Here is a 21,090-nt window from a genome sequence, read left to right on the forward strand (position 1 = left end):
AACAGCCTGGGTACATGTACGGGTCTCTTGCCTGCGACAGAATTTCGTTATGTGTAGTATGCGGGGCAGAAAAGCATTTTTGCCATTAATATGAACTAGAAGATTGCAGAAAAACTGTAAACATTTTCAAAATTTTATTAATTTCATTTCATTTCTTAAAGTCTACAAAACTGTTAATCAACATTAAGCAAATATACAAAATCTTGACGTACAGTATAATGGAGCGAATATTAGAAACGATACTACTAAATCTACAAGCTAAAATGTACTATACAAATTTTCTTCAAACTAAAAAACATACAAAGTATATATTTCTGAAAATAAAAAATATCGGATCAAACACTCTTCGAACATACCTCGAACGCTCATTATTACGTATATTACCAAACCAATACATATAATATAATATATAAACCAAACCAATGAAAGGCGCAGAGACTGGAGAACATGCGGTCCTCGAGCGTGCAGTACGCTTCAGCATCGTTGCAAACACCAACTCCCTCCGCTTGTCCCAATGCCATCTCGAACGGTGAGACTGCAAACAAAAAATATACATATATACATCAAGATAGTAATGCGATTTCTATTCCTGCAGCACCGACGTAACACACGGTGCTCCATAATCGCTCGAGATTTCATATAGTTGTTGAAATCTCTACGCATTTGGTAGATAAAACGTTGCGAGAAATCCTCTTGTCAAAGTAGTCACAGTTAGGTCTTCCAAACCTAATCGCTTGCATTTTTCCCGCTACCTCAGCGTTGTAACGGTACTTTTATTTCTGCCAACTTAGACATGAAATCGTCTAAACTGCTCAATTCAGGACACGATGACTCTTCTTCCTGGGGATTCTGTTGAGACGATCCCGGATTTTCCGTGTCTTCACCATTGTAGAGTTCATAATTTGTATAATTTACCTTCTTCAAGCATTGTTTTTTAAGATCCTCCCATTTTGAGGCTGTTGATAATCGCCGGATGCGTAAATCATCTTCAGCTTTGGAAAGAGCGCACGTCAGCACTGCTTCAATCCGTAAATCGCGTCTGCGGTTTCGGCGACACTTTGATTGTTTGCGGCGAACTTTGTTAATCCAAGTTACTAACCGTTCAGTTTCACTTTGCTTGTCGGCGTTCGGTTTTGGAAGTCTCTCCTTTGTCTTCGTCATGCTTTCTTAACTATTTCACCTAATTATTGAATAAGTAAAAAGTATACTAACCTGTATCCGGCTCGTGTTTGTCGTAGAACAAAACAGAAGAGATTCACACAACTGCACACAAAGGATTTGAAACCACTGAGCAAAACACCTTTCTCACAGCACAGTCGTAAGATGACTGAGGGAAGCCTACGCTGCTCGTCTAAAGTCCACTTTCTATACCCCCACCCCTGTCTTTATGACGTAGTCTTACGCGCGAAAATGGAAACTAGTTCTGTGTAAAATCTTACGTCGACCTTACATTCTTAGAATTTTTGAAAAATACTTTAATCCAATTAATTTTTAAATATATGTGCGACAATTTTCATGCTAAATTTTATATATTTTGTACATTATATTAAAATTCTTCATTTACAGGAAATAATCAATAGCGTATGAAGATGTACTGCGGTTAATTCTAACCAACCGCGTACCCCATTTTGTAAACGTCATTTCCGGTACACGTATTATTTGGCACGTACATTAATGTTAATGCAAAAATCATTATTCCAATGATTTTAAGTTACATACATAATAAATAAAGTAGGCTGTAGACTATGAAATTCGTATGAAATAAGCAGAGAATAGTAACTAAATAAATGTATACAGGGTGGTTGTAACAGCCGATACAAGCGGTAAGGGGGTGATCCTACGCGAAAAAGGAAGTCGAAAATATGGAATAAAAATTTAAAAAAAATTTTTTTTTTTTTATTTTTCCATCGGGACAACTATCTACAGTGAAATCCGTTATAACGAGATGTGATAAAGTGCACGCGTACCGAGCGAAAATTCAAAGTCGATTTTCTCGAAAACAAAGCCTCAAACGAAAAATTTTTATTGTATATTTTCGACTTCTTTTTTCGCGTAGAACCACCCCCTGTCCGCTTGTACCGCCTGTTACCAACCACCCTGTATATGGAACATAAATCTTGTAAAAATATTAATATATTAAATTACATTCAAATCAAATATATGAACAAGATCTATTGACTTTTAATTATTTTTTTGAAGCACTAGTATCAAATAAAATTGCGTCATTACGAATACAAAAACAATAACGTTGATATAAAAATGTCATCCTGAAACACAGTTTAATGTGATACAAGTGTATTATTTTAATTTAAGCAGAAAATATCTAATCATATTTAACAATTTTGAAAAACATACCTCTACTAAACTATCATTATCTTTTCCTGTACCATCGGCAAGGCCCTGAACAGCAAGCAGTTCAGCAGTTGTTAAAAAACTAGATAATTGTTCCCGAACCACATTTACTTCACCGTGATACATAAAATCAACCAATGCAACCAAATCATCGAATTTTACATCACGAGATATTATAACAGGATGCTGACATGGATTTTCCTAAAATAGAATAAGTATCATTTATAAAATATATGTTAACAGTAATAAATTATTAAATTCTTAATTTCACTCTACCTTAAATAAATCTCTAAAATATGTACTACATGCAGATAATAGCATTTTGTCTGCTCTTATTCCTTTTTCCTTCGCAGCTTAAAGTTACATCAACGAGATCTTCTTCTGTTCTCAGCGTATCAAAAGCACAAGTAATATGTTTTAAGTAATTATTCCACCTAAGAGAAAACTGTTGAATCCGTAAAACAATTATATTAAATTTGCAATTTTGAATTTGAAAAACATTTGACTTCAATGAGTATATTTTGATTCTTACCTGCCGGAAAACTGATGGAACAAAAATTTGTTACAACTATCATGTACTTATGTAATTAAAACAAGACAAAACTTTTATAAATATAAAAATTGTCATAAAAATTTTGACGCAACGCATTTGAACATTTTATGACTCATTGTATTAACATCACATTATTTCTTTTTTGATGAGTATAATAAAAGCAATAATATTTAAACAATACATACATGTTTAGATGGCTTTCACAATATGGCTTTCCCATAGAGCAGGAGGCTTATTACAAAATTCACGTCATAAATGTAATTTTCTTCAACTTCCTAAAGCAAAAATTATAAGTGTCCACTCAGGAATACCCAACATATTGAAACACTTAAATAATACAAATTTCATATTTGGGTATTACATATTTCTAAGAATTTAACACTACCATGCTTACCATGCTTTCATTAGCATGCTTCAAATGACTTTATATTGAAATTATTTGTATGGTATGGTATGCATTTCCTTATCACCCTTTATTTTTCTTTCTCCTTCTGCAGAAGAGTTAAGACTATTTGTATCCTCCCTATATTTGTCTATTATACATCCTACATACTTTCACAAATAACAAAAAGTAGCAAGGACAAATATAACTTGAATGTATACAGTCATCACAATGAAATGTCAATCACCTTTTGCAGATCTAAAATATTAAACGTGAAACGATGATCTTAATTTAGAATAGATTATAGATACACAATCTGTTGGTTTCTTCCTTTCTTAGCAATGATCTGTTCCATTGTCAAACAAGTATTTCCTTCAGTAGCCGGATGAAATGCAAATTTATATTGTATTATGCTTATTGTTACGCCGCCTAAAACATCTGCACGCCAGCCCGCGCGACCGGACAACAACCGACCTGCGTAACGTCACTTCGACCCTCAATAAACCTAAGGACCCACCATAACTTTCACTTCCCTGTATTGTTTCGCCATGTGTCTTCAATCCGTTTGTCTTGAAGAATTTCTAAAGCTTAAAAATATTCTCGAAACACAGTCGGTTTTTAGAGAGGTCCTTGGGTTTATTAGTCGCACTTAAAACACGGAGAAAGCGGGTATGCATCCATTAGGAAAATCCGAATAGCCCTGTAATAAAACAAGCTAGGTTTTTCTCACGCACACAGTCATCTCTCCACCACGATGGTAGGAGACTCCCTACTCATCCCTTCGAGCAGTAATGCAGGTCATGACCAATCGACACCTCGGTTCGTTACCCTCACTTTTCCTAACGAAAGTGGGAACAACGAATCCGCGTTCTTTAGGCACAGGGGCACACCCACACCGAACTTTTCTTCCGTATTAAAAAAAGAGCGACAGTCAGTCTAAAAACTAACGCCTAACGCGGCAGTCTACACATAGCGCGAGAGTCGCACACTTCCCGCAAATCTTTGTCGGTTCTCGGTGTGGTCGAACATACATCTTCTCTCCTAAATACATCATAGTGCTAAGTCCATTAATACACTAATTTCCAGTATAAGAGCCCTGCTCTAGCGCACATATCTATCGCATCGTCGTGCGACAAGTTGTTAACTATTTATTTCTCTGCGTCAGTGTACTCTAAGTGTTGGTAATATATAATTTATAACTCTGTGAATCACAGTGTTATACAAACTCAATCACCCCTTATTATCTCAACGGAAATCAGGGGATCGATCAATTCGTGGTGTCGATTGCTACAATCGTAACGGGGATTTACGACCCCCGTTGACGTCTCTCCTCGCGATTACGTCTCCCCGCAATTGGTCGAATTTACACTTATCATTATACTGCAAGTACTTTGAATTACTGAAATTGCAGAACCATTTCCTGTTATTGAATACATACAGCACGAACACGTTTTCCATTATCAAAAAAGGCCATACAAATGTCTCATCCATTGTATTAAAGTGATAAGAGATAGACACAGCACCAGGCCTGTAGCTCATAATACAACAAGTTACACCAGTTTCTCAATTTTCCCCAATTATATTCAATGTTTACAATAATCATCCTTCATATAAAATTGTTACCTTTATCCAAAGCATACCACCTCTCTCCCCCTCTTTAAAAATATGACCTTTTTCATCTTAATGTCTCCCAAAAACGGATTTAGCAGAAAGTATACGACATCTATAACGATCAAATTAGAAACTACCAGAGCATGTGTATTTTAAGCGGACCTTTAAACGTCGATTAATCGCGTTCTCTATCCAAGCCTGGCTGAAACATAATTACTCACACCCCCAGTAATCCGTCTCTAAGTGATTCCAATCAACGTACCATGTAAACACGAATCCAACGCGTTCCAGGAATAGGATCAACTGCCTGTAGTTGTTTAGCTGTACATGACGAGTATAATTATTTCGGGTACTCCTGCAGTACAAAACAGACACCCAAACGACAATATTTCAACACAAAAATATTTAAAACAATAGTTATAAAAGCATAATACTTAATACCGCGCCTGACATCAGGTATAAGCAAAAATAAATTTCTTCAAACAAATTTCAAGTTAAATCTTTAGCTTGTGTAATTATATCCAACTTGTTCAATTAACAATGAGCAATTTCCATCGTGTTTTGACAACTGACTCATCGATGATGTTTTTCCTTGGAATTGAAAAAGGAATGTGCATAATTTTGTCCTCCGTCCACACTCAAAATACTATCTACATGCCATAATTAGGGATTCAATTTTATAATACGTTCCTCATGTAAATTTCGACCAATTGCGGGGAGACGTAATCGTGCGGAGAGACGTCAACGGGGGTCGTAAATCTATTACGATTTATTACGGTAGCTACGATTATAACAATCGACACCACGAATTGATCGATCCCCTGATTTCCGTTGAGATAATTGGGGTGATTGAGTTTGTATAACACTGTGATTCACAGAATTATAAATTATATATTTCCAACACTTAGATTACACTGACGTAGAGAAATAAATAGTTAACAACTTGTCGCACGAAGATGCGATAGATATGTACGCTAGAGCAGGGCTCTTATAATGGAAATTAATGTATTAATGGACTTAGCACTATAATATATTTAGGAGAGAAGATGTATGTTCGACAACACCGAGAACCGACAAAAGATTTGCGTGAAGTATGCGACTCTCGCGCTATGTGTAGACTGCCGCGTTAGGCGTTAGTTTTTAGACTGTCTGTCGCTCTTTTTCTAATACGGAAGAAAAGTTCGGTGTGGGTGTGCCCCTGTGCCTAAAGAACGCGGATTCGTTGTTCCCACTTTCGTTAGGAAAAGTGAGGGTTACGAACCGCGGTGTCGATTGGTCATGACCTGCACTACTGCTCGAAGGGATGAGTAGGGAGTCTTCTACCATTGTTACGCCATGCGGCTTACCATAGATCATATTCTTAACTGTCGATCGCGGCACTATAATGTCGCAGACGGATCGTCGCGGCTGCCCGGCAAACAAACATTGTAGTGGCAAGCGCATGGTTCATTAAGCAGCGCGACCTCCAGAAACGTCGATTCGTGGCCGTTATTTTACCTCGCGTAAAAGAATGTGGCGTGGTCCGAACGTAGTGGGGGTCGCCTTCCATAAAAAGCGGGAAAAATCGAAAGGCGAGCAGAACTCTTCGAGAAGCCGAACCGTCAACACATCTCTTATATCGCGCATTACTTAACAAGCAAAACGCAGTTACATTTCTTTTTGTTGTTCTCTTTATGTCTTCCTAGTTGATAATTTGTTAAAATAAACGTTAATTTATTTGTGTTAATTCTGTGGAATTCATTGAACTACCCTTATTATCCTAATCGAAATAAGGGAATCGATCAGTTCGTGGCGTCGATTATTTAATCGTAACGGGAACTTACAACTCTCGTTGACGTGATATCTCGCGATCGCATCTCTCCGCGAACGATCGAAACATTTTGGTCCTTCGAGCCGGATCACGTGCCAGTGAAGAGTGCACTTACCAGTGACCACACAGTGCCACGTGACTTTATCAAAACCAGCAGCGGGAGCAGGAGCTTCCACCACAGCGAAACCAGTGACGTCAGGCGCGTCATCTTCGAAGAAACACATCCCATTGGCAAGGGAACGCAACCACGCAGCCTTCCGTCGCAGCTGGACAATCATCAACGCAACGAATTTCACAACTTAACAATACAACCGAACGAGTGGCCGTCGGGAAGGAACAAGGCGTTCCTCACCAAACATACACGCGACCTCACGCAGCACGACAGTAAGGTAAGCTCGTTCCTTATTTCGACCATCTCCTATCCTCGGCAACGATGACGAGCGAAGACCAACTCATCTCCCTGCGTCGGAGACGAGGCTATTGTAGCGGCCGATTCACATACTTATCGAACCGACTGGACGAGTACGAGCAATCCGACAGTCAGCAAAACTCCTTATTAACGAATTACGAGAAACAACTGACCGAAGTTGCGAGTCAATTCGAAGCGATCCAACTCGAATTAGAAGTATTAGACGAGGAGGAACAAGCACGCGGCTTCGAAATAAGGGACCAGTACGTCGCGGTAGACACAAGGCTACAAAATCTTCTGAGGAACGCGCAAACAGCTTCGCCGTCGACATCCATAAACCTTCCAACCTGTGCATCATCCGCAAGTTTAAATCCGATATCCATTAAATTACCAGATCTTCGGCTCCCTACTTTTGACGGAAGCTTAGAAAAATGGAACACGTTTTATGATACCTTTTCCTCCACAAGCGATAAAAATCCTAGTCTCACTGACATACAAAAATTCCATTACCTGCAGTCCGCCCTGCAAGGAGAAGCAGCCGATTGTTTAAACGCGTTACCCCTTAGTAATGTAAACTACAGTCAGGCTATAGCCGTTCTCAAGGAGAGTTTTGAATGTACACGATACACAGCTTTCAGTCACTGCATGGCAATAATTGATTATCCAAGGATAACCAAGGAATCTCCAACGGAATTAAGGCGCTTAGTCCACACATTTAAACAACACATATATGCATTGAACAAATTAGGAGAATCCTACCTCGATACCAGTGCTACGCTCAACAGCCTCATCCTCTCGAAAATACCACTAAGTATCCAAAAGCAATGGGAAATGACGCTGCCCAATAACGAGGTGCCTCCGTACATTCATTTACTAAACTTCCTAGAGAGATTAGCACGAAGCTCCAGACCGATCACCAGGGTCAGACAAACAAGAGAATCACCGGAACAAACTACTCCGGTCCGTCAACGCGCATCACGAGGGCATGCACTTACGGCGACATAGGTTACTCCAACATGCCCCACCTGTCAAGGACCACACCCCATTTGGAGATGTGACACCTTCAAAACCAAATCCCTTCGCGAACGCATTCGGGAGGTCAAAAGAGCATCACTATGCCTCAACTGCCTCGAGAAAGGGCACACAACGAAGCATTGTTTCGCAAGATCATGTCGCGTATGCGGAGAACGACATCATACAATGCTGCATAGGACAAAACGCCATTCAGGGTCTCGTTCCAGCACGTCCAGCCCGAAATCTTCCCCATCAAATAGCCGATCCACAACACCTTCTTTGCCGCCCTACGTATCACCCACTCGTCGCAAAAAGCACACAACAGACCACAGATCGGAAACACCACGAACAGCCGCGTCTCCAAGTCCACCGCCCAGTGACAAACGAACACACAACCAATGACGCCGACGATCGACGACTCCGTTGATGACCGAACATATCAGACCAATAGCATCCGAATTACTGTCCAATGATCTAGTCATCACAGCGCAGATTAACATTTTGAATGATAAACAGCAACCAATCCGTCGTCGAGCGTTGCTCGACACCGGATCCAGTATGAATTTCATTACCGAGGAATTAGCAAAATCGCTAAAGATAAGGCAAAACAAATGTTCGGTCCCGATCGGAGCTCTAGATACCTTGACAACGACTTCTAAGCGACACATCACGACCACGATCACTTCCACTGACGGTACATACACGCGGACATTAACGTTCCTTGTCATTCCAACCATATCAACCTTCATTCCCAGCGAACCCATCGATCGTTCGACACTTGAGATACCAAAAAATCTCAAATTGGCCGATCCACGATTTCATTTACCAGCTCCGATAGATGTACTACTAAGCTCAGGTTCAACACTCGCGTCGATGTGTGTGGGACAAGTCAACCTCACGCAGCCAGACGAGCCTGGACTGCGTCTGTAAAAGACGCGATTCGGATGGGTAATCGGGGGGAGTCCAACTTCCCAAACCGCGACAAACATATTTCACACATCCACGACGACCTTACAAGCAGACCTCGCGCGGTTTTGGGAAATCGATGAAGGACCCTCAATTAAACATATCTCAGAGGCAGATCGACGATGCGAAGAACACTTCCAAGCCCACACCCGACGCACCAGCGAAGGACGATACATCGTCGCTCTACCTTTGAACGATCAGCTTCAGTCACTCGGATCCTCTAAAACGCTGGCGAGTAAACGACTCGCCTCACTCAATCGCCGATTCCAGCACGACAAACGCTTCGAATCAGAATATCGAACGGTAATACAGGAATACCTGGCGTTGGGACACATGACGAAGGTCAATGACAACCACTCCGACGACAACGGATAATATTTACCCCATCATGGCGTGACCAAAGCATCGAGTCAAACCACCAAACTCCGTGTAGTTTTCGACGGATCGGCACCAAGCACTACGGGAACCTCCCTAAACGATACACTTCACACAGGACCCAAGTTACAGGAAGATTTATTTTGTATATTAATTAGATTCCGCGCTCATCAATACGTACTCACTGGCGACATCGAGAAAATGTATCGGCAATTCCTCGTACGACCAGAGGATCGGAAATATCAAAGGATATTATGGCGCAGCGCGAGTGGAGAAACAGAAACATATGAGCTTAACACTGTAACGTTCGGTTTATCCGCAGCACCGTATCTAGCTATTCGGTGCCTCAAGCAACTGGCAGAGGACGAAGGACATCGATTTCCACGTGCAGCACAGGTACTGCAGCGGGATTTCTACGTCGACGACGCTCTCACCGGAGCTGAAACGAAGGACGAAGCCCTCACGCTCAGAACAGAACTCACCAATTTACTTCAACTGGCCGGCTTAAACATACGAAAATGGGCGTCAAACGATAATGACTTATTACACGGACTTTCCTTAGAAGAAACAAATCACCAACATTTTTTGGGCGACTCGCAAACCTTGAAGACGCTGGGGGTGTTTTGGAATTCATCCGACGACTCTATTCTTTACTCGGTCGAAGTCAAACCCACGCCCTCCCGAGTCACGAAACGAATCATCAGCTCGGAGATTGCAAAAATTTACGATCCGCTCGGTCTGCTCGCACCGGTGATTGTTCGGGCCAAGATGCTACTTCAACGAATATGGTCGTCGAAAATCGATTGGGATGAATCACTTCCGATCGAGTTACATATAGAGTGGGAAAGGTACTATGCCCAATTACCCTTATTAAACAACGTCAGGTTCCCACGCAAGGCAATAATCGAGTCCGCAATAGAAATTGAACTGCATGGTTTCTGCGATGCCAGCGAAAAGGCTTACGGAGCCTGTGTTTATCTCCGAACCCTTAACACCAACGGCCGTGTTTGGACCCAACTTTTAACCGCAAAATCGAAAGTCGCCCCCCTCAAGTGCCAGACCATTCCTCGGCTCGAGCTGAGCGGAGCACTCCTTCTTACGTCCCTGATGTCGACAGTACAACAAGCCCTATCACATAAAATTACTCGAACTATCTATTGGACCGATTCCACTATCGTCCTCCATTGGCTCAATACATCACCTCACACCCTTAAAACATTCGTCGCTAACAGAGTCTCCGAAATTCAAACAAAAACCAGCATCCGCGATTGGCGCCACGTTCCTACCGACGACAATCCCGCGGACTTAATATCACGCGGCCAAACACCCGAAGAGTTTCTGCGCCCAACCATCTGGCAGCACGGTCCTGCATGGCTCTACCAGTCGGAAGGCTATTGGCCGACATGGGATCTAACACCGCAAATTGAACTACCGGAGCAGAAAGGGGCGATTTGTCTGTCCGCAAACCCCTCCGATTACAGTTTGTTGCAAAGGTATTCATCCTGGCCCAAGTTGATACGAATCATAGCTCGTTGCCTCCGTTGGAAACAGAAAAAGAACCGAGCGGCACCCCTAACCGTTACCGAATTACGCATAACGCACAATAAGCTGATAAAATTGTTGCAAAACATCCATCTCTCCGAGGAAATTCGTACACTCCAAAAAGATCGGAACGCGGCGATAAAGGGTAAGCTCACGCGACTCAATCCATTCATAGACAAGGAAGGAATATTGCGAGTCGGGGGTCGACTCAGTCATTCGTCGATGACCTTCGCCCAGAAACATCCCATAGTATTACCTAAGTCATCCGTTACAACACGCATCATAGAACACGAGCACAAGATCCACATGCACTCCGGAACGCAGGCTACATTATACGCAGTAAGACAAAGATACTGGCCCGTCGACGGTCGAAGTCAAGTATGGCGGGCGATCAAAGGCTGCGTCCGCTGCTGCCGCGCTCAACCACCGCCGGTAGAATACGTGATGGGTAATCTGCCGGAGGCGCGAGTAACGGAATCTCGCCCATTCACAAACGTCGGCGTCGATTACTGCGGGCCGTTCCACATCAAAGAAAAACGAGATCGTAACCGTCGTCAGATAAAGGTATACGTAGCCATTTTCGTATGCCTAGCAATTAAAGCGGTACACATCGAGCTTGTTGACGATCTCACTAGCGAAGCCTTCATCGCCGCTCTTCGCAGATTTATCGCTCGACGAGGGTATTGCTCCACCATCCATTCTGATAACGGCACCAACTTCAGAGGAGCAAGCAACGAATTACGAGAGCTTCATGATTTATTACAATCGGACGATCACAAAGAAAAAGTAACCGCATTTTTAGCCGACAAACAAATCGAATGGCGCTTCATTCCCCCTCATTCACCGCATTTCGGTGGGCTATGGGAAGCAGCGCTGAAGTCATTTAAACGCCACCTCAGTCGTGTAGCCGGCAACGAGTTACTCACCTCTGAACAATTGAATACTCTTATCATAGAAATAGAAGCAGTCCTCAATTCCCGCCCGCTAACTCTTATCTCCACCGATCCAAATGATCTCCTAGTCCTCACTCCCGGACATTTCCTCATTGGCGATTCACTAATGTGCTTACGTGATCGAGATTTCAGAGACGTTCCATCGAACCGACTCTCCAGATGGCAGCATATCCAACAGCTTAAACAGCATTTTTGGAACCGCTGGCATAAGGAGTATTTGAACGAGCTAACCAACCGCAATAAGTGGAGCAAGGGTGGACACGGCATCCAAAAGGGCACAATCGTCATCCTCAGAGAGGACAACGTTCCCTCCATGCATTGGCCTCTGGGCCGAGTTATCAAGGTTCATCCAGGCGCCGATGGTGTCATCCGGACAGCTACAGTTCAGACGGCAAAGAGCGTTTTGGATCGGGCCGTCAAAAGGCTTGTCCCACTGCCAATTCAACCCGATTTAGAGAAACCCGAACAACTAGCCACCGAGACGAACTAAGATGGGAACTTCAACCTAACTTGATCGGTACCCTCTCAACGGGGGGAGAATGTTACGCCATGCGGCTTACCATAGATCATATTCTTAACTGTCGTTCGCGGCACTATAATGTCGCAGATGGATCGTCGCGGCTGCCCGGCAAACAAACATTGTAGTGGCAAGCGCATGGTTCATTAAGCAGGGCGACCTCCAGAAACGTCGATTCGTGGCCGTTATTTTACCTCGCGTAAAAGAATGTGGCGTGGTCCGAACGTAGTGGGGGTCGCCTTCCATAAAAAGCGGGAAAAATCGAAAGGCGAGCAGAACTCTTCGAGAAGCCGAACCGTCAACACATCTCTTATATCGCGCATTACTTAACAAGCAAAACGCAGTTACATTTCTTTTTGTTGTTCTCTTTATGTCTTCCTAGTTGATAATTTGTTAAAATAAACGTTAATTTATTTGTGTTAATTCTGTGGAATTCATTGAACTACCCTTATTATCCTAATCGAAATAAGGGAATCGATCAGTTCGTGGCGTCGATTATTTAATCGTAACGGGAACTTACAACTCTCGTTGACGTGATATCTCGCGATCGCGTCTCTCCGCGAACGATCGAAACAACCATCGTGGTGGATAGATGACTGTGAGCGTGAGAAAAACCTAGCTTGTTTTATTACAGGGCTATTCGGATTTTCCTAATGGGTGCATACCCGCTTTCTCCGTGTTTTGAGTGCGACTAATAAACCCAAGGACCTCTCTAAAAACCGACTGTGTCTCGAGAATATTTTTAAGCTTTAGAAATTCTTCAAGACAAACGGGTTGAAGACACAGGGCGAAACAATACAGGGAAATGAAAGTTATGGTGGGTCCTTAAGTATATTGAGGATCGAAGTGACGTTACGCAGGTCGGTTGTTGTCCGGTCGCCCGGGCTGGCGTGCAGATGTTTTAGGCGGCGTAACATCCTCCCCCCGTTGAGAGGGCACCGATCAAATTCTGGCTGTGGAGTCAGGTGTGTCGTTGGTGACCTCCTTCGCTCCGTGTGGACGTTCGGCCTCGTCTGGATCTGGGTGGATGGGCAAGGGGACCAGTCTTTTGACACCGCAGTCGAGGATGCTTGTTGCCGCCTGCGCGGTAGCGGTCCGGATGATTCCGTCGGCTCCTGGATGGATCTTGATTACGCGGCCCAAAGGCCACTGCATAGAGGGTACGTTATCCTCCCTGAGGATTACTACGGTGCCTTCACGAATGTTATGTTTGCCCTTGTCCCATTTGTTGCGGCGGGTTAGCTCATTTAGGTATTCTCGATACCATCTGCTCCAGCAGTGCTGCTTAATCTGGTGAATGCGCTGCCAACTGGATAGCCGGCCTGATGGAACTGTCCTGAAATCACGCTCCCGTAAACTGGTTAGTGTGTCACCGATCAGAAAATGTCCGGGAGTGAGGACAGGAGGATCTTTCGGATCGGATGAGATGGGAGTCAGTGGGCGTGAATTGAGAATGGCTTCAATTTCGATCACAAGGGTGTTGAGGTGCTCAAAGGTCAGGAGCTCCGTGCCGACCACGCGGATGAGATGGCGTTTGAACGCTTTAACCGCGGCTTCCCATAAGCCGCCAAAATGTGGTGAGTTCGGAGGATTAAAACGCCATTGTATTTGTCGGTCGGCGAGAAAATTCTGTACCCTATCCTGGTGGTCGTCGGACTGCAATGGGGTCCGGAGTTCTTGCAGCTGCCGATTAGCCCCGACGAAATTGGTGCCGTTGTCGGTGAGGATCGTTGCGCAGTATCCTCGCCGCGAGATGAAACGGCGTAGCGCGGCCAAGAAGGCGTCGGTGGTTAGGTCGCTGACTAACTCTACGTGGACCGCCTTTGTCGCCAGACAAACGAATATGGCGGCGTACGTCTTGATTTTACGTCGGTTGCGGTCCCTCCTCTCCTTGATGTAGAATGGGCCGCAGTAGTCGATTCCGACGTTCGTGAACGGCCGCGATTCGGTAATACGCGCCTCTGGCAAATCACCCATCAAGTATTCCACTGGTGTAGGGTTGGCTCTGCAGCATCGGACGCACCTTCTGAGAGTGCGCCATACCTGGCTACGACCGTCGATCGGCCAATAGCGCAGTCTCACCGCGTATAGTGTAGCTTGTGTCCCTGTGTGATGATTGTTCCGGTGCTCTTGCTCTATAATTAGCTCTGTCACCGGGGATTTCGGTAGGATGATCGGGTGTTTTTGGCTGAAGGGTATGGCGGAGTTGGTTAGTCGTCCTCTTACCCGGAGTAGCCCATCTTCGTCGAGGAAGGGGTTTAATGGCTGTAGTTTCCCTCCAACATCCTCGCTTCGATTTTTCTGGAGGATCCGAATTTCAGGCGCGAAACGACTGGATTGTAATATTTTTATTAGTCTGTTGTGCGCTGCAGTCAGTTCGTCTGTGGTGAGATGGGCAGATAGGTGTTGCTTATGTCTCCATCGAAGACACCGGGCGACGATTCTTATTAGTCTTGGCCAAGACGAGTAACGATGGAGGAGTGTGTTGTCGCTAATATTCGTCCTCAGACAGATCGTCTTCTTTTGCTCCGGGAGGTCGACTACCGGTGTCGGGCTCCAGACCGGCCAATAGTTTTCGCTTTGCAGGAGCCACCTTGGATCGTTTTTCCAAATGGACGGACATAGGAATTCCTTGGGCGTCTGGCCTCGGGAGATGAGATCCGCTGGATTATCGTCGGTAGGCACATGACGCCAGTCGGAGGTATTGGTCTTGGTCTGTATCTCAGCGACTCGATTCGCCACAAATGTTTTCAAGGTGTGCGACGAAGACCTGATCCAATGGAGCACGATGGTGGAGTCAGTCCAGTATACTATCCGCGATATCTTGGTCGCCAGGGCCTGTCGTATTGACGAAATCAAGAACGTCAAAATAAGTTAATTCGAGCTTAATTCGAGACGTGGTATGGAAAGCGATTTGAGCGGCGCTACCTTCGACCGCGCCGTGAGGAGTCGAGTCCAAATATTGTTCTTTCGGTCCGTCGTCCGCACGTAGACGCACGCCCCATATGCCCTTTCGCTAGCGTCACAGAATCCGCGTAGCTCAATTTTCGTTGCGGATTCAATGATGGTCTTCCGAGGGAACCTTACCACATTTAACAACGGCAATTGGGTGTGGTATTTGATCCATTCTGTGTGTACGTCTGTCGGAAGGGATTCGTCCCGATCTACCTTCAATGTCCAGACTTGTTGCAAAATCATTTTTGCTCGAACGATTACCGGCGCGAGCAATCCTAGTGGATCATAGATTTGTGCGATGACTGAACTGATTGATCGCTTTGTGACTCGGGAAGTGTCACTGATCGTCTTGACCGAATAGAGTATGGCATCGTCGGCTGAATCCCAAAAGACGCCGAGTGTTTTTAAAGTGGATGACTCACCGAGATGTAATTTCTGGTTGGTGTCTTCTTCAGGTAGCCCTCGTAGCAGATCCCGATCGTTTGATGCCCATTTGCGGATATTTAGACCGGCTAGCTTAAGTAATTTCGTGAGATCATTCCTGACTGATAAGGCTTCGTCCTTCGTATCGGCTCCGGTCAACGCATCGTCGACATAGAAGTCTCGCCGCAGGATCTGCGCTGCTCTCGGAAATCAAGGTCCCTCGTCTTCTGCCAACTGTTTGAGACATCGGATGGCCAGATACGGGGCTGCGGATAGACCGAACGTTACGGTGTTGAGTCGGTATGTTTCGATCTCTCCGTTGTCGGCACGCCACAGAATCTTTTGATAAGGACGATCTTCTGGACGTAGGATGAATTGACGGTACATTTTCTCGATGTCGCCGGTAAGGACATATTGAAATGACCGGAATCTCAATAGGATGTTTCTCAGGTCTTCTTGTAATTTCGGGTCCGTATGAAGGGCGTCGTTTAGAGACACTCCCGTGGTACTTGATGCTGAGCCGTCGAACACAACCCGGAGCTTGGTGGTGTCGCTCGATTCCTTGATCACGCCGTGATGTGGTAAATAATATCCGTAGCCGGTGGCGTGATCCGTGTTGATCTTCGTCATTGACCCAAGTCTAAATATTCTTGGATCACAGCACTATACGCGGTTTCATATTGTTTGTCGCGTTGGAATCGACGATGAAGAGAGGCGAGCCTGCTCATTGCAGCGGCCTTCGATGACCCTAGTGAGGAAAGCTTTTCGTTGAATGATAATGCAACGATGTATCTGCCTTCCTTGGTTCGTCGGACATGGTTTCGGAAATGTTCTTCACATAGTCGTTCAGATTCCGAAAGATGAGTAGTGGCCGGTCCCTCGTCGATCTCCCAAAACCGTGCGAGGTCCTCTTGCAGAGCCGTTGTGGTTGCGTGGAACGTATTTATCGCGGTTTGGGACGTTGGACTCCCCCCGATTACCCAGCCGAACCGTGTTTTTTGTAGACGTAGTTCAGGTTCGCCTGGTTGCGCCAGATTGACCTGCCCGATGCACAGCGACGCAAATGTTGATCCGGTACTAAGTAAGACATCGATCGGGGCTGGGCAATGGAATTGTGGATCGGCTAATTGAATATTTCTGGGTAATCCCAGACTCGAGGGGTCGATGGGCTCGCTTGGTATGAAAGTCGACATGGCCGGGATAACAAGAAATCTCAATGTTTTCTTATACTTGCCGTCCGTCGACGTGATTGTGGCCGTGGTGTATCGTTTTGCCGTTGTGCTCAAATTGTCGAGGGCTCCGATCTGGATCGCACATCTCCTTTGTTTTATACCGAGGGAATTCGCGAGCTTGTCGGTCATGAAGTTCATGCTCGTCCCAGTGTCGAGTAAGGCTCGGGCTCGGATTGGTTGTGCCTGTTTGTTCAAAACCTTGATCTGTGCTGTGGCCAACAGATCATGATGCAGAGGGCTGTGGGGAGATGTGTTTGTTAGTCCGACCCCCTTGCTGTCGTAGTCTCGGACAGTAAGTTTTGCACCGGTTGGGACTTGGACGAGGAGGTAGGGGTGGTGTTAGGGGTCGACGGGTTAGTTGCTGACATTTGCTCAAAGAGACCTAGGAACCGCATGTCAAGCTCCCGATGCTCTTGCGATAACGAAGCTACACGCGCATCTTCCCCCTCATCTAACCCATCTAACTCTTCTTGAACCGCGAGTATCCTCCTCCAAAGTTCATCGAACGAGCTGCGGCAAGATGTTAGGAAGATTCTGTTTGCCTTCCCAGACGTTTCGTATTCATCGAGTTCGCGCTTTATGGTTGCAAGTCGACCGGCTAGGGCATAATTTTGTCCTCCGTCCACACTCAAAATACTATCTACATGCTATAAAGAGGGATTCAATTTTATAATACGTTGCCTCACTTTCCATCACTGCTTTCCTACTATCAGTCACTTGAACTGTAATATAAACCAGTCTTTTATTTCCAATACTATTCTGCATACCATTTATCAGGAACAATACATTTTATTTGTTAATCTAATAAGATGCGAAGTTCCGCATTTGGCCTAATATCAATCAATGGATAAGTGAATTGAAATCTGTGAAAATAATGTAATATCGGAAAATAAGGATAGAAATTTTTTCCCGATTACTCGCAACTTATTAATACTAAATTGAATATACATATATAAATTGGACAGGAAACGATATTTGTTTACCGGAAACTAAATGCAATACTCGTATCTATATCAAATAACTTTACAGTTATTTGACCACTCTCGTCACAACGAATCTAACACACACACACACACTCTCTCTCTCTAACAACTCTATCAATTCTCACAACTCTACTCTTCGACGACTCGATACCTTTAACGACTCTACTCTTCGACGAGTCAATTAGCTCTAATTCTCGCAACACGCACACTTTTCGACTCGCCTTGCGTAGCGAAACCGTCCTTCTTCTAACGTTGTCTATCGTTTCCCTCATACCTATGTAAGAACTACCAACTACGTGCCTTTAGTCACGTAGGCACTCTTAAATGTAAACGAACCACAGAATCACGACGTACACGGTTTTTCTATTTTCAACTGATTTCTAATTCGAATGACTTTAGGATATTACAATAAGTATCTAGTAATACGACTTCCCAACCGATGTAATTATTGCAATGATTGTTAAATTTCATAACAATTTCCTATCCATGTTAAACATATTACGTATATGTGCATGTCTAGTATTTGGATTAGTTGCTCTACTTGCGGTAGTTCGCCATTCTGGATCATCTAGACTCAACAAAGGTGCATTCAATTTATCCATGCCTTAAAAAGCTCTGTAGCGGCACAAGTGTTAGAACTTGCTTCAAACCATGTTGTTGTTTTGCTTCGAAATATCAAGAGGTATTGTAAGGAATATAAGCTCCGGGCAAAGCAATGGCACATTGGTAGTCTCATATTGGTAGTCTCATTGTTCGATCCCCTACAGCTCTTATTAAGGAAGATAGAGGCCTGTGACAGTATTCAGCTTGGCCAACTTTGAACAGGGCATATTGATAAGCCAGAGTAACTCACATACAAATTTTTTTTTCTTTTTTTTTACGTGGAGAAATCCTCATGGACACTCCGCTGTTCCAGTAACTGCGTAACAGCACAGTAGTGTCGGACTCTTACCAACTAAAGCTCCACGATGACCACCCGACGCGTATGACAGGGATGCTCCAGGATTCTCTTATGAATTAACTTCAGTTGCACCCACTTCACGCGTTCTCTAGTTCGAGCCGGCTATTGAGTAGGCGTTAGGGGGATGTCGTTGCCCCTAGTGCTGTCACTTCTTCTGGTCGTAGTCCGTTGGGGTGGAGGCGGGGCGGCTCTGGGTCGTCTGACTGCCATCCTTCTCCATCGTCTTATCCTGCAGGGTTGAAAGTTTTTCTTTCTCTCCCTTTCCGCTCGCTCCTTCGCGAGCATAACTCGCTCGCAGAAGAGGCGGACGGTCTCGTATTCCTGTGACCCTCTCAACATCGCTTCCACAATCGCTGAGGGGGCCAACGTTTCTCCTACGGCGTGCCGCAGGGTGTAGCGGAGCAGCTCCCACGCCGGACAGAGCTCCAGGGTGTGCTGCGCTGTGTCCCTGCCCTCTCCGCAGTGGTGGCAGATGTCTGTCGTATCTCGCCGTTTTCTCTTCAGGAACTCGCCGAACACGCCGTGTCCGGTGAGTACTTGTGTCATCCTGAATGTGAGTGGGAGGCCGTGGCGGCTCCTCCATGCCTCCCCGTTTGGTAGGACCGCATCCGCGCCTCGGTGTTCGCTTCTCCCGTTGATCAGTTGGGATCGCCACAGGTTCCATGTGTCCTCTTCGACGGTTCCTGTGTCGTTTGAAGCCGCCTGCTCGGTGGGGTCTTCTCCCGGGGGCCATTCTCTCCGGCGGGTGTATCTCTTTTTGAGCGCCAGCGCCCGCAGCTCCCACGGGGGGGACGCGGCTAGGGTGGACGCCGACGCGTGTGTCACGTAAAGTCGGTACTTGTGTGGTAGTAAGAAGGCTGAGTCGTAACCCAACTACTTATTTTCCTTTATAAAACTTTATTATAAATGTTCACACTTACAAAATAATACCGACCTGGAGAAAAGGGGTTATATGAGTACAGCAACTAGAAGAAGAACAAGAACTGCCCGAGCTGGGTGAAGTCTCGGTTTATATACGTTTTGGTTTTAGGATGTTGAGGGGCTAGGTGTAGGTTATGATGTAGAAAGTGTCCGAAGGTCAGGAGTCCATATCCTATCTCTGATGTGGACTGAGGTGCATCACAGCCTTGGTGTATGTTATGATGATAAGGTGGTGATGTATCCAAAAGTGTCCAAAGGTCGGGGGTCCATATCCTATCTCTGATGTGGACTAAGGTGCGTCACAGTCTTGGTGTATGCTATGATGATAAGGTGGTGATGTGTCCAAAAGTGTTCGAGAGTCGGCCGTCGATGTATTATCACTGATGTAGGTTGAGATGTGATTGATGTCACACGTGCGACACCGTCCGGTATCCCCTAATGATTCTGATGGCGGTCATTCTGTGCAGTCTTCTCAGGAGCAGAATGCTGCGACGGCTTTCCATCAGGTCGTCCGCCCATACTGGGGCCCCGTACATCACTCGTGACCGAACGACGCCCTCGTAAAGTCGGCGCACCGCGTCTCCGGCCCCGCCGATGTTCGGTAGTGGGCCGCACAGGGCATTGGCAGCCGCTGACACCTACGGGATCAGTGAGTCGAAGTGTGGCTCGAACGTCCACTGGCTGTCGATGGTGAGTCCCAGATACTTCATCTGTGATCCCACCCGGACGGTTTTACCTGCCATGTTTATGCATAGGCCGGGCGGTGGTGTCCCTCGCCTCTTCCTGTCAAAGAACCAGGTGGCCTCCGACTTCGCAGGGGAGACTCTCAGGCCCAGTTCGTCCACGGCACGGGTCGCACAGGCCGTTGCGATTCCGCCAATGCGCAGCGTCTCGTGCCAGCCACGACCCTCGACCAGGATTAGGGTGTCGTCCGCATAGCATACTATGGCCGCGCCTGGGGGTAGCGGGCATCGTAGTACCTCGTCGTACGCAACGTTCCATAGTATGGGGCCCAGCACCGAGCCCTGCGGGACACCACGCTCAACGGATCGCTTTTCCTCTCCTTCCTTACTGGTGTAACACACCCACCTGTCGTCGAGGTAGGCTCGGATCAATCGGACGAGGTAGCTG

General features: G+C 45.4%; 5 protein-coding genes across 5 annotated transcripts; 1 reads left to right on the forward strand and 4 right to left on the reverse strand.

Annotated features, from left to right (window-relative positions):
• Positions 1 to 721: 721 nt before the first annotated feature.
• On the reverse strand, positions 722 to 1,174 carry LOC117216098. The gene has a single exon (XM_033462618.1). The coding sequence runs from the start codon at positions 1,159 to 1,161 to the stop codon at positions 754 to 756; it is 408 nt and encodes a 135-aa protein (XP_033318509.1). The 5' UTR covers positions 1,162 to 1,174; the 3' UTR covers positions 722 to 753.
• Positions 1,175 to 1,779: 605 nt separating this feature from the next.
• LOC117216094 (longitudinals lacking protein-like) lies at positions 1,780 to 2,795 on the reverse strand. The gene is made up of 3 exons (XM_033462613.1): positions 2,629 to 2,795; positions 2,417 to 2,553; positions 1,780 to 1,837 (listed from the first exon to the last, which is right to left on the reverse strand). Exons 1-3 carry the CDS (start codon positions 2,671 to 2,673, stop codon positions 1,780 to 1,782), a joined length of 240 nt encoding a protein of 79 aa, XP_033318504.1. The 5' UTR covers positions 2,674 to 2,795.
• A 5,762-nt stretch (positions 2,796 to 8,557) lies between these two features.
• Positions 8,558 to 11,804, forward strand: LOC117216095. Its single transcript, XM_033462615.1, has 3 exons — positions 8,558 to 8,825; positions 9,795 to 11,558; positions 11,650 to 11,804. The coding sequence occupies exons 1-3, from the start codon at positions 8,558 to 8,560 to the stop codon at positions 11,802 to 11,804; spliced, it is 2,187 nt and encodes a 728-aa protein (XP_033318506.1).
• Positions 11,805 to 13,426: 1,622 nt separating this feature from the next.
• Positions 13,427 to 15,682, reverse strand: LOC117216096. Its single transcript, XM_033462616.1, has 2 exons — positions 15,572 to 15,682; positions 13,427 to 15,322 (listed from the first exon to the last, which is right to left on the reverse strand). Exons 1-2 carry the CDS (start codon positions 15,680 to 15,682, stop codon positions 13,427 to 13,429), a joined length of 2,007 nt encoding a protein of 668 aa, XP_033318507.1.
• Positions 15,683 to 16,488: 806 nt separating this feature from the next.
• LOC117216097 lies at positions 16,489 to 17,232 on the reverse strand. The gene has a single exon (XM_033462617.1). It carries the CDS (start codon positions 17,230 to 17,232, stop codon positions 16,489 to 16,491), a length of 744 nt encoding a protein of 247 aa, XP_033318508.1.
• Between the last annotated feature and the right edge of the window lie 3,858 nt (positions 17,233 to 21,090).

This window comes from Bombus bifarius, unplaced genomic scaffold (assembly GCF_011952205.1).
Source record: "Bombus bifarius isolate JDL3187 unplaced genomic scaffold, Bbif_JDL3187 scf7180000010151_frag, whole genome shotgun sequence".
Classification (NCBI taxonomy): Eukaryota; Metazoa; Arthropoda; class Insecta; order Hymenoptera; family Apidae; genus Bombus; species Bombus bifarius.

What these genes read in the sequence shown, in the direction of transcription:
- LOC117216096 (XM_033462616.1), bottom strand. Translation starts at nt 15,682, where the DNA reads ATGATTTTGCAACAAGTCTGGACATTGAAGGTAGATCGGGACGAATCC. An exon ending in AATTGCCGTTGTTAAATGTG is followed by an intron (nt 15,323 to 15,571) that starts GTAAGGTTCCCT and finishes TCAATACGACAG; the next exon opens with GCCCTGGCGACCAAGATATC.
- LOC117216097 (XM_033462617.1), bottom strand. Translation starts at nt 17,232, where the DNA reads ATGAACTTCATGACCGACAAGCTCGCGAATTCCCTCGGTATAAAACAA.
- LOC117216098 (XM_033462618.1), bottom strand. Translation starts at nt 1,161, where the DNA reads ATGACGAAGACAAAGGAGAGACTTCCAAAACCGAACGCCGACAAGCAA.
- LOC117216094 (XM_033462613.1), bottom strand. Translation starts at nt 2,673, where the DNA reads ATGCTATTATCTGCATGTAGTACATATTTTAGAGATTTATTTAAG. An exon ending in ATTTTAGAGATTTATTTAAG is followed by an intron (nt 2,554 to 2,628) that starts GTAGAGTGAAAT and finishes ATTCTATTTTAG; the next exon opens with GAAAATCCATGTCAGCATCC. An exon ending in AGTTTTTTAACAACTGCTGA is followed by an intron (nt 1,838 to 2,416) that starts ACTGCTTGCTGT and finishes TTTTTCGCGTAG; the next exon opens with GATCACCCCCTTACCGCTTG.
- LOC117216095 (XM_033462615.1), top strand. Translation starts at nt 8,558, where the DNA reads ATGACCGAACATATCAGACCAATAGCATCCGAATTACTGTCCAATGAT. An exon ending in CACGATCACTTCCACTGACG is followed by an intron (nt 8,826 to 9,794) that starts GTACATACACGC and finishes GTTTATCCGCAG; the next exon opens with CACCGTATCTAGCTATTCGG. An exon ending in CATCAAAGAAAAACGAGATC is followed by an intron (nt 11,559 to 11,649) that starts GTAACCGTCGTC and finishes CGATCTCACTAG; the next exon opens with CGAAGCCTTCATCGCCGCTC.